Source organism: Spermophilus citellus (genome assembly GCF_964194105.1).
Source record: "Spermophilus citellus genome assembly, chromosome: 14".
Taxonomy (NCBI): domain Eukaryota; kingdom Metazoa; phylum Chordata; class Mammalia; order Rodentia; family Sciuridae; genus Spermophilus; species Spermophilus citellus.
The window spans coordinates 28,281,136-28,294,087 of NC_138194.1; the positions used below are offsets into that span (position 1 = coordinate 28,281,136).

Here is a 12,952-nt window from a genome sequence, read left to right on the forward strand (position 1 = left end):
AGAATTGTATCTGCATAGGATATATTTTTCTATACAATACTTTTATACAATCATCAAATTATATTTTACTTTGGCTGATACTTGTGCTCTTTACAATTTTCTGTCTTTTGTTTCATTTATTTTTGAGATTCTGGTGCATAAATGATCCTACTTTCTAGCAAATGAAATTTAAACTAGAAGAAGTATACCGATTCTCTAGTAACATTGAAACTTTTAATGAGCTTTCCAAAGGACTTCTGACTTCTCAATGGCCCCTTTAGGGAACATATTATCAGGAAAGAAAGAAATAATCTTGCCTAGTTATGGTTTGTATTGCTTAGTCTAGTATGAAATGTAGCTTTTAATATATAAAATTGTCTTTAAAATGAATGCTTATTATTTATCTTGAAAAATGAAACTGGAGGATAATTGATATGCACTCTTCTAATTCTTATTATGTATTATAACATTTAAACCTAAAATCTGCCCCATGAGAGAATCCACTCTTATCACTGTTTAACAGAAGCAGCACATGATATATAGAAAGATTGAGTTGCTCACAAGATAATAAGGGTGGCTGCAGGAATTGAACACAGGCGATCTGACTCAAGCTACAACTTCCTCACATAAGGTTATACAATTTAACATAATGATTTGAGCTCATAACATGTTATTTAATTTAAGGGAAAATACTAATGTAATTTGTAGCTCTGCAATTTAGACTGGCATTGATCATTCAGATGTTCTCCATAAAGGAATTACTCCTCTGCTTTGGACTTAGCATAGTATCTTATATTGTACTTCATAGTACATATGTCCTATTACAAAGGCCATAGTAAATGCTTAATAAATATGAAGGTAATAGGTTTGGAATCTATACAGTTGAACTGAGATTTGAAGACGTGTTCCATTATTATAATTTTCTAAAATAAAGTTAAATCGAAGCCTCTATCCCACTAGGTTGCACTAGGTTGGTGGGAGATTCTATCTTAGTTATTATGAAAGTTATATTTTTTTCCACAAAAGATTTTACCTATCATGTGGCCTTGGAGTATCTGGTGTCATCCTTTATATGCTGGTCACTATGATATACTCATAAACCATCACATATTTTCTTAAAGGTAAACAGCTCTACTAATAAGAACAAATAAAAGATATATTAATAAAAAAAGATAAACAGCTCTGTCACTCCCCTGCCATATGCAGGATTAAACTTTGCTGAGGTTGTCCCTAGCATCTTGGGACACTGTAGGGAGAGGCCCTGAACCTTGAATGCCCTGTTACATAACCCCCTCAGTTTATCTACTGTTTTGAAAGCAAAATCTGGAAATGAGATAAGACTTTTGTTTCTTTCAGGTTTTGGTTCCAAATAGTCTTGAGTTAGGAAAACTCAAATGATTAAATGAAAACTAAACAATGGTCAAATACACATTAACGTCTCATTAACTTATTCCTGCTCCTAGTCTTATTGTTTATTGTTATGCAACATCTGCCTTGGGTCCTGAGAAATCAAGAGAAGAAATTTTTGGAGGAAGTCACTGACAATGAGGCCAATAAAACCAAGGGATAAAAGTAATTAAATTGTAAAAGCATGACACTCTATAAATAGAACAAGGACTGCATATCATGAAGTAGATCTGTATGTACATGCAATGTCAAGACATTTTAAATTTAATTGTCTCTTGCTAATTCAGAGCCGGGTTTTAATTTTTTTTCCCATCTTCTTTTAGGCTTGTGGTGGAGCCTCCAGTGAGCTGCGGGTGCTTTATCAGCCCAGCCGCTGCTCACTTCTTACATCGGCAGCGGTTCCTGGCCACATGGTGATTTTTGATCGTCATGGAAAAATAGCTGATGAGTCCTCAGGAGGCTATGCAAACCTTTCAAAAGAATTTGTGATTTTTGTCAAGGTAAAATGGAAGAAAGTCATCAAAGTTTATATGGCTAAGTACCTACTTTCTTGTCTTTACTGAATAAAAAATTTGAGAATTGAGTCATAACCGCAGTAATGAAGTCTCTTTCCACTAGGTGGCATTGATGCCTATATCTAGTCTGTTTAACCAGATTTTGAAAAGCAAATAGTGATCAAGGCGTCAGGTGCAATGAAACTGGGATGGTAATAACATCCTATGTCCAGCTGATGTTGGAGGTTAAAACTATGGACGTGGAGATTCTTAATAAAAAGTTAGAAAATCTTGCATCTGGTTGTCAAGAAATGTATATATTAAATTTTTCTGATTGTTAGGATTAATACACTTTGATTATTATGCATATGTGATAATTTCCTACTGTTTATGTCTCTTTACAGAGTTTATAAATTTATTTAAAAAATAAGATTTCATATTAATACACTACTTATAATTTATGAGACTGCTTATTTTACTAGAACTTTAATAGTGTTGCACCACAAACAAGACTACACTTAATCATCCTAAAGACATTGAAGATATTATTATCTGTATTTTAAGGTAAAGGTAAAGAATTTCAGGGATAATAAGAGTCTTGGCTTATATAGTATAATTAGTAAATGGTGGATTATGACAAACCAAACTGTATTTGCCATTAAAATATTTTATATAACCTCTCATTATTATTTTTCTTAAAACAACATAATTTTAACTCAGAGCATATTATTTAATAATATTTACACATAAGGATTTTGTAAATGTATACATCTTTTAAAATTATTAGACATTTAATATTTCATTTCACTCTTACATGAGATATTATAATATATACTTTGACATATGCCTTTGACCATATTTTTTATTTTCTTAGCTTACAAAATTAAATATTGAATTTAAAGTTTTGACTATGAAACTTTTAAGCTGCTGGGAACATAATATTGAATCTTTTCCCCCCAGAAATGTATGTATCTTACTCTTGTGAAAGTTATGCCAGCTATGAAATTAGAGGGTCTATACAACCACCTGCCTCTGACGCCAGCCTCAATGTGTGTGGTTCCCTGAGACCACTACAATTAATTAATCACTGGAAGGAACCACAGCATCATTGAAAGTGATTAAACACACAGTTACAGTTTATTACAGTGAAGGATATAGATTAAAATCTGCCAAATAAGGAGATTCATAGTTCAGAGCCTAGAAAGAGCAGCAAAGTGGAACTTTTAGTTGTCCTTTCTCCATGGAGTCAGGTCAGGGTTACTTCCTCAACACTGAGGTGATGACACACAGAGAGTATTGTGTATCCAGGGAAGCTCACTTGAACTATGGTGTCCAGAGTCTTTACTAGAGTTTCATCATGTAGGAAGTTCTGTGACTGGTGGCTGATCTCAGTCTCCAGCCTCTTAAAGGTCACTCGATACCTTGTGACCCAAAGTTCTACACCCTAAATGTCTAGACCATGGTCCCAAGGCAAATAAAGCACTCCTATCAGGCTTGACACTCCAAGAGCTGACAAATTACATTTCTTACTACCCAACTCCCTTCAGAAGTATAGGCAAATACCTATCTCATTGACCTCTGTGTTGAGTATGGTTCCAAAAGAGAAAAATCTTTGACAATTTTCTAGAGGAATAAACATTTAGTGTCAGCTTTTTAAAAATTTATAAGGATGAATTACTTTTCCTTGTTTATTTTTATTTGCATCTTATGATTTGTCTTTTACCATTTCTATATGGAATTAGTGTATTTCTAGTTAACTTTCAAGAGCTTTTAATATCTTCCTCCTCAGTTAATGATTGCATAGCATTTACTGAAATATACCTTATTTGTGTTTGCTCTCTCTTTTCATGCATTCTTCTTATGTACATATTACTATTCATAGAATGCATTCCATAATTCAGGTACTCTTACAGCATAGTCTTTTTATTCTACATTAATACAGTGTTAATAAAAATAATGTTGATGTAATATTAAAATTATTTACTAATGGTGACTATTGTGAGAAATAAAAAGTCTGATGATCCATTTTCAAAATACAGTATTTAGCGTGGAATGTAAAATTACTGAGGATGTTGAAAGAAAACAGCCAATGGGGAAATAGAACAAATGGTTACTAGCAGTTAATACATGAGTGACAGATTCACAGCCCCTTAACAAACAGGAGCTGAGGGGAAAAAGGGCTGACCTGACCAACAAAGATAAATAGCACAAGTGCACTTCTCCCAAGAAGACCTTCCAGCCACAAGAGAACAAAGGGAGTTAGGGCAATTCTTTAAATAACCCAATAGGAGACAATAAATCCTGGGCAACCTTTGGAAAGACTACACCTCATAATACTCAACCAATGAGGATGCTGGGGAGAGAGAGGCCTTGCACACTAGGGAATAAAATGCTAATTATAATCACTCTGGGTGCTCCTGCTCATCCAGACACCTGATCTTGCAAGACCATCAGTAAAAGTCTCATTTTTTTTTGCACTATTTTATTTATCACAGTCCATTCTTTGGGTTTGTGCAGGTGAACTTGTTTCCTATGCTGTGAGTTCCTTAAGGGAAATATTTGCATGTGTGTGTTTTTACCTGTTAAAAAAGATCTCTGTAAATCTGATGCTCAGCCTTCAACTTGCAATAATGGTTGAAGTAAATTGACCTCCTTTAGTTTTGTTTAGCTGTTTCGCAGTTACATTATTTCTTTTGCTCATTCTCAGCTACTTAGCTTCTGGTAACATCCTGATCACTGCAGCCTCTGTGAGAGAATTGATTCCATAGCCATTTCTCCAGTGCAATTTGAGCCTGTAATTTACTGCCTTTCTGTTGTTTGTTGCTCTGAAGGGGGTGTTCCTCAACAATGCTGTGGTTCTTCTTGCTACAAGCCTGTGCCAGGCCCTGTGTCTCCAACCCGATGGGACCTGCACTGGAGCAGGAAACCAGTCTGAAAAATCCTACTGGAAAGTGCATAAAATCAGCTCTGGGATTTGCATGTTTGAAAGTGTGAAAAATGCACGGATGTATCTGAGGATTAAGGATGGTCGATGTGATGGCACAGTAAGCATCTGCTCTTATTTTTCTCAGCACATGTTTAAGACATTTGCCAGCAATAGACACAAAAACACCACTTTCTGAGGGTTTTGGTTTTTCATTTTACTTACAGATATTTTGGAAATTGGATGTTATATTGTGGTGATCCCTCTTACTGTCATTTTTAATAAGTAGGGAGACAGTCACATGCCTGGTATAATAATAGAGAGATTCCGACTCCCTGGACAGTGCTTCTGAAATATAGTTTGCATACAAATTACCTGGGAGTTGTGTTAGAAAGCAGATTCTGATTTTGAAAGACTGAGATGGGAGCTGAATGTCTACATTTATAACAAGCTTTCAGCCTTTGCTGCTGATGTCCAACCACAAACTGCTTTTTCCAAATCAAGGCTCTAGAAAAATCCCAGTTCAACAATGAATTCTTACTGCTCCTTTTAGTGCCTGGATTTCCACCATTGGAAACACTATACTTTCACCATGGAAGAAATTTTGAATCCACAACAAACTGGTGACTGTTGCCAGGCAAAGAGTCTGAAGGTATCTCTGGACATCACTCATCAGCATCAAATGGGGGCGGGGGTCATGTTGAGCTGAAGCTTGGGACAGAGTCTGAAGTTCCTTGCCTGGTGATCTCATGACATGTATGCTGGGTGGTCTCTATGATGTGCTTCAGTGTTCCTTCTTTTATACCTCTTAGATGGATGTGATTGCATCATTCATTAGCCTAGTGTGTTTGGTAAATCCATGTGTCTGGTGGCTCTGATGTGATCCAATAAGCCCATATGTTGGTGTGCCCCTGATTTGATTTGATAAGTTCACAGGTGGTAATTTTTTATTAGCTCAAATAATTTATTTATGGTTCTGTAGTGTAGGCTTTTGCTGGACAGATGGTGGTTATTTATATGCAACAAGGTACAGAGTCATTCTACCCTGGGCACATGTACTCAAAATGGTGTAGTTCAGGGCAAGTAAAGTGCAATAACTCAGGGACAAAATAGAGTAAGAGCAAGGTACAGACTGCTCTAGACATGCATGCATAACAATGAGGAAATATCATTTTTCACTTTTGCTGTATCTGACCAGGAATCACTAGACTCTGGAATGGCATTGCTGTTGAAAATAGAATGATAACAATCCTCTTAATTACTCTATTTTCGTATGTTTAGAGGCAATGGTAAAGCATGCTTATGTTCTCCACAGGGATTTAAGATGCATTCAAACGTATATGATAATGCAAACTCCTATCACTATACTTGAAAAATCTAACAGTGCCTCAGTCCTGGTTGCTACTCAAAAATGCTTATTGTAATAAATTGAATTTAATGAAAGCATTACTGGTTCCAATGTGTTTGCCATTGTACATTTGAAAACATTTCTTACAGGCAAACACACATTTAAATCAATTGATGCTGATCTTATAACAAATGTTTCTATTTCTGTTACCATAAAATTCTTATTCTGTAGGAGTAAATCACTTTAATACATTTTGATGTAGTAGAGATTCAAGTTAGCAACAAACAGCAAGCAGTTCACTAGGGACAATTGTAAGGTTGTTAATTTAAATAAAAAAACCCAAGACTCAAAACAACATGGGTGGAACTTACTAAGCATGAGTACAAAGGGGGGAAAAAAGATGTAGGAGTTGTAGGAAAAATAAGCTCAGTGTACCAAAATGATCAGTGCACCAAAGTGATACAACAGACACACCCCACACAAACAGGATGCTTATTCATGGACAAGAGTTTAGTTTATAGAAATTAGGAAATATTCTGTCATTGCAGTTTATCTAATTTATCCTCTTCACTCAAAATACACATGTAAATAAATTTAAGATGAAAGGAAACTAATATTTGTAAGGAGTTGAAATATGAAAGCTGTGTGTGCTTGCATACACACACACACACACACACACACACACATATACAAAAAACTCTTGAGACTGAGGAAACTGAAGTAAAAGGGTTTCTTGAACTGTTATAGGTATTAGCCCACTAAAGGACAGGTCATGGCATAAATTCCCTCAACTTCTAGGAACAAAGTTAGAGAGCAGTCGGAAGAATGTATGTTGGACTTGGAGCTTAATATTTCCATATAAAAAATTTGAGGAAGGAAAGCACAAGTTGTACATTGAACCTATATTAGCTGTGGAAAAAGGTGGGCAGGATAATGCGAAGAAAGCTTTGGGATAGGACAGTTCATAGGTGAAGGTGAAGTGCCTGCTGCTTTTGGATGGGTTGAGTTGTGTGGTACCCCGGGGTAATGCTGGAATTCAAATTAAAGTTTTACTATCCATCCAGAAATGTGAAAAGGTCTTTTGTTTTGGCCCTTAGCTGTTAACTGATTCAATTCTCCCAGCTTTCTTCTGTTTCTTTCTCTAGCTCTTGTGATGTAGGCCATCCCAGAATTCTGTTTTCTTTTATGGATGATGAGTTAGGTATACACGTTGTTAGGCCAGTAGGATGAGAAGTATAAAATTCAGTGAAAATCTTACTTAGTTTTATGTCAAGAATTATAAACTGTGTTTCATTTAAGCAAACATTTTTAAAAGAAACTTATTTTAATAGAATTGTGCTGTATACATAGCCATATGCAAGATAAATTATTTTGTTTGAATTTCCTGGAAAATGATCCTACATTTTGTTGTTATTATATACTGGAGTTTATGTGTTAGTTTTGATCTTTAAAGATCAAAAAATATGAAAAAATATTTGAAGAAAATACGGGGGGCCTCCAGGATAGCAACAGAGACTTTCTCCACTCAGGAGCAAATATGCTTTAAGAAAGGAAAAAAATCTTTGAGTGATTGATTCATCTTGGAAAAGAGAAAGCTGATGAGTTGCATTAACAGTACTCTATTGTGCAAAATGTGTATTAGTAGGATGACAGAGTCATGTTTGTTTTGTTCATTAAAATATCACAGACCCTACCGTAAGACCGGATATTTTTTAAGTACTCAACAAATATTGAGCGAAAAAGAAGTTAAAATATCAATTGGGTAATGGTAACTAGGACTTATCCTTCTGCAAAGGAGCCAAAGAGAGAGAAATTGGCATTAGATGTTATATTAGCCTGCAGTGGTGTGAGCATGTATTCCATAGTGGCTTTGTTCAGTTAGGTATTTGTTGCTAATTATTAACAGGGCAGTGAAGAACACTTCTGCATTCAGAACTCACATATTTTAGTTCCCACCTACTTCCTTTTAACTAGTTGATATTTGGATTAGGTGTAAATAAGATATTTTTAAATGAGAAAAGGACAGATGGAATGAAGGGAACTAGAAATGTTTATTGTTTTAAAATTTAGTTATGTTAAATCTAATTTTCATTCTTATCACTAATTTCACTTAATGCAAGGTTAATAATATCATTCCTTGAGGTGCTGTTGGAGGAAGCAAATATGTACTAGAAAGAGAATACTGGCGAATCTGTAATCCCATTAAATTTGGTTCAACTGCTTGTTCGAAGGATTAGGGGAGGCAGTTGAATTGAGTGGAGTAGGAAAATTGGGAGAAGTTTCTTGGAATTATGAATTTCAGAAAGAATAATCCCACTTTTTCAAAGAAGAAAGAGGAAGACATGATATGAACAAGTTATGAGCTTAAATATTATCAAACAAGATCATTTTTTTAAGAGCCAATAAGCATTTATAGAGTGTCTACTTGGGAGGTAGAAATTGCTATAGTAAACATAGTAAGGCATCCCACCCTCTCCCCATCCTTGGGAAATTTGTAGTCTGAAAGAGAAAATGACTAAGCTTCCAACAAACAAACCTTTGGAGGACATACTCAAGCCATATCCAAACTACAGCAGTGTGAAAGTTCAAATGAGGCTGATGCTGTTGTCTTAACATTCGGGGCCACAAGGCTCTTGAGACTCCAATGTAGCCTCTGGTTTCAAGAGTCCCAACTCAGTGGCCCAGTTGTCGCAAGTACAATCCTCTCCTAGGCGTTAGTCTTCTCAGTCGTTGTGTCTGCTACAGAAGCACAAGATAACACTTGGATCTCCTGATGTCTTTGTATGAGCTGTGGAGAATCTAGAAAGCTATTATCAGTGTCATCTTCTCAAATTCCTTCCTCAGACATTTCAAATCCATCTTATGAGCAGCTCCATGTTGCTCTGGTACTAGGCTGAACATCAGGATAGTTTAAGAGAAATTTGTAAATTTCTGGGGTGATGCTTTCAGCCCTTTTATTGGAGATTCTCCACTAAAATATATGGGTGTTTCTACTACCTCTCATTTCTTTTCTACACTAAGAAACAACTCCATGTGGGGTTGAAAAGGACATTCATGTTTGCTTTTAGGACATTTACTCCAGGTTTATACTCCTAGCACTGATTGGCCTTCTTTTCCTGTGGGGTGTAAGTTTCCTCTGTATCATATAGAATATCCACCTACTTACTCATTGTTTTCCACATTTAAACTCTGTGGTTTACAGTCATCCACGCTTGGTTCTAGGTATATTAAATCTGATTTTGCAATTTCTTTTAAAAATAATTTTATCTTTCAGTGAAGAAAAACACCTTCCTTTTGATTATTTGCTGAAGACTTCCTGTAGCCCTTATAATTATAAACTCAAAGTTTAGGACAACTTTTTTGTTTTAGCCTGGATTCTACTTACAATGAGCATTATTGATCTGGTAGGTAAGGGAGCTTTGGAACAATAATCAATGAAAGTATATTTAATAGTCAAAAATATGATTCTTATTTTAGACTGTGATTATAGTGATCCAGGTGATGGGGCATGTTATCTGAGAAGTAATGAAACAGAAGATTTGCATCAAATTTGAAAGACACTGTTGTGGAGTGTCGAGAGCCATCCGTTGGTTGTGTGTGGACTACGTCCACATCTCAGCCTAGTGAGTAGGAGAATCTGGTGTCTGGGAACTTCCAGTGGACATTTCCTCTGGCTGACTGCCGAGACACATTGTGAGCCCTGTTCAGCTCTGCCTGGTCTCACACAGCACCAGAGATGGGGTGACCTGCTGCAGCCACACAGCCTCTCAGAGAGAGGTGTGATCTGCCAAGTTGCCAATCAACCTACTGAATGAAGACACCATGAATCAAGACTCCACCCCTGAAACCTGATCCCTGCCTTTGATGTATCCCCTTAAATAAACCAAAGGAGCCATTTTCCAATTGTCCAGCTCCAGGACCTGTGAGGGCTGAATCTATCAGGCACTTCAGGCTCCCTTTGAAACTATCTTTTCTGACTCTTTTTCTTGTGTTCTTCAGTAGTCATTTCTGACTTTAAATTCTTAGCAGGCTTATTCCTCTGAGCAGGCAAGAGTTCCCTGGCAAGGTGATGGCCATCTCGTGATAGTGGAGCATTTTGTATTAATGTTGATTGAATATTTATGGTGAAAATAAGGAAAACTATCAGCAAATTATGAACAGAGGGGAACTTTCTATTCTTGGTAAAGAATATCTACAAAAATCTTACAGCTAATATCATATATAATTATGAAAAATTACATGCTTTCTCCCTAAAATGAAGGGGAAAAAAAGATGTCCCTCACAGTAATCCTTGCAACATTGTAGTGGAAGTCCTAGGTAGTGCAATGAGATAGGAAAAGGAAATAGATTTTGTACAGGTTGGAAATATATAAATAAATAACACTGTCTTTGTTCATATATGACATGATTAAATGGTTCAGTAATTTTTTTTTTTTGCCACTGTGACAAAAAAGACTTGACAAGAACAATTTTAGAGGAGAAAAAGGTTATTTGGAGTTCATGGTTTCAGAGGACTTAGTCCATACATTGGAGACTCCATTGCTCTGGTACTAAGGTGAGGCAGAAAATCATGTGTAAAGGTGTGGAGGAGGAGGACATCTCAAGACATAGCAATCAGGAAGCAGAGAGAGAGAGAGAGCTCTGCCCACCAGGGACAAAATATAAACCCCAAAGGCATGCCCCCAGTGGCCTACCTCATCCAGCCACACCCTACAGTTATAGCCCAGTTAATCCATATCAATTAAAGTACTGATTAGGTTAAGGCTCTCTTAACCCAATCATTTCACATCTAAGCTTTCCTGCACTATTTTACACATGAGATTTTTGGGAGACACATTTTATATCTAAACCATAATAATTAGGCATATAGAAAATACCAGAGATTCGATAGAAAACTCTAGAACCAATAAGCTATTCTAGCAAGACTGCAATGTACAAGTTAATATACAAATTCAGTTGCTTTCCTATAGACTAGCAATGAAAACTTGAAATTTTAAATTAAAAATGTAAAGATAATTATATTAGTCCAACAAAATATATGAATCTAACAAAATATGTATAAGACCCATATATGTAAACTATAAAACTGGTGAAAAAAAATCAAAATCTAAATAAAATGGACAGATTTTACATTCGTAGGATGGAAGACTCACAGTTGTTATCAGTTCTTTCCAACTGATTCTTAATGGAGATGTGTCAAAGGATATAGAAGTCATCTGCAAGAGCTCCCAGGCTGGAACAATTGGAGCAACAAAATAAAAAAATATTGGATTATAATGCAAAGTCTGAAATATTCATGAGTCCTCACTGCTATAAATAAATAATTGAATAAATAGATAAATGGGGCAGAAGAGACAAATCTCTTGTGCAGAAGATTCCAAATAAATTGTGTGAGATACTCAGCCTTAAAGGGGTTGGAGCATAACTCCCTATGCATCAGCACCCTCAGGTGTGGGTTGAGCATGATGACTTTCTCCTTGAGCAAACGGTATGCAAAGTTGGGAAGGGAGTAACGGGAGGAACCTGACAACCACTGTCTTAGATGATCTGGCCGTCATCAATAGTTACAAATCATGTTTATAATATGTTATGCTTGTTGTGATGTGATGAAAATGGAACTTCACCTCCATGGTCTTCCACTCAATATCTCATAACATCAGTTTAATTATGAGAAAAGCAAACACCTTCCAATAATGGATTATTAGAATAATAGTAATAATAATTGAATAGCCTACAAAATGCTTTACCAGTACTTCTCAAAACTTTCAAGGTCATCAGGAATACAAAGAGTCTGAGAAAATGGTACAGCCAAGAGAAGTCTGAAGAGTAGTCATGAAAACTTTTTGAAAATTTTCTTCGAGGATTTCAGAGTTCTAGAAAATGAATTTTGTAAGAATGGATTTAAATTTCCAATAGCAACTATTATTTTATTTATAATAGGAAATTATGTTGTAATCTCAACTTAAATGTGAGCTGTTGTCACTAAGAATCACACGACTTTCCGTCTCTCTGCCTTGCAGACTCTCAAAAAGTTTTCATGAATACTATATGTAACATGGCACCCTGGATAAAATGCTAGGGAGAAAAGGGATACTAGATAAAAAATTGAGAAAATAGGAATAAAGCATCAGTTAATAGTATGTATCAACGTTGTTCATTTTAGAAACTACAGGAATCTGTTTCTTGCACATGTTTATTCTATTATCTGTCTTATTATTTTTATGTGTATATGTCATTGTCTCCTGTGCTTGACAATGAACGAATCAAGGCCAGAGTCCTATTGTATCCATAATAAGAATAGGAGGTTAAAGCTGCTCAATTCATATTTGTAAAATGAGCAGGGCAGGGAGACAGACAGACAAATGGTTCTTAGTGACAACAAGCTCACATTTGAGTTGAGATTTCTCCCTCCAACCCTCCATCCCCTCTGTCCAATCAATCCCCTTTCAACATTGTGAGTCAGAATCCACATATCAGAGAGAACATTCGGCCTTTGTTTTTTTGGGATTGGCTTATTTCACTTAGCACGATAGTCTCTAGTTCCATCCATTTACCAGCAAAGGCCATAATTTGATTATTCTTTATGGCTCAGTAATTTTTTTATTGGGTATATGTATCACATTTTCTTTAGCCATTTATCTGTTGAAGAGTACCTAGGTTGATTCCATAGTTTAGCAATTGTGAATGGAGCTTGAGCTGATATAAAGGATGTGGCCAAGTCACTGTATTATGCTGATTTTAAGTCCTTTAGGTATATGCTGTTTTAGTCAGCTTTTTTTGCTGCTGTGACTAAAGGATCAG

The 12,952-nt window shown here is 35.9% G+C and overlaps 1 protein-coding gene across 1 annotated transcript in view; it reads left to right on the plus strand.

The window, feature by feature from the left end:
• The window catches only part of LOC308633242 (lipoxygenase homology domain-containing protein 1-like), a gene marked incomplete at its 5' end in the record, with an annotated part of 165,984 nt that overhangs the window by 97,322 nt on the left and 55,710 nt on the right, over positions 1 to 12,952 (plus strand). Inside the window, 2 exons of the mRNA XM_081265757.1 lie at positions 1,710 to 1,886; positions 4,712 to 4,924. Coding sequence (XP_081121883.1) covers positions 1,710 to 1,886; positions 4,712 to 4,924 — 390 coding nt within the window. The remainder of the gene's footprint in view (positions 1 to 1,709; positions 1,887 to 4,711; positions 4,925 to 12,952) is intronic.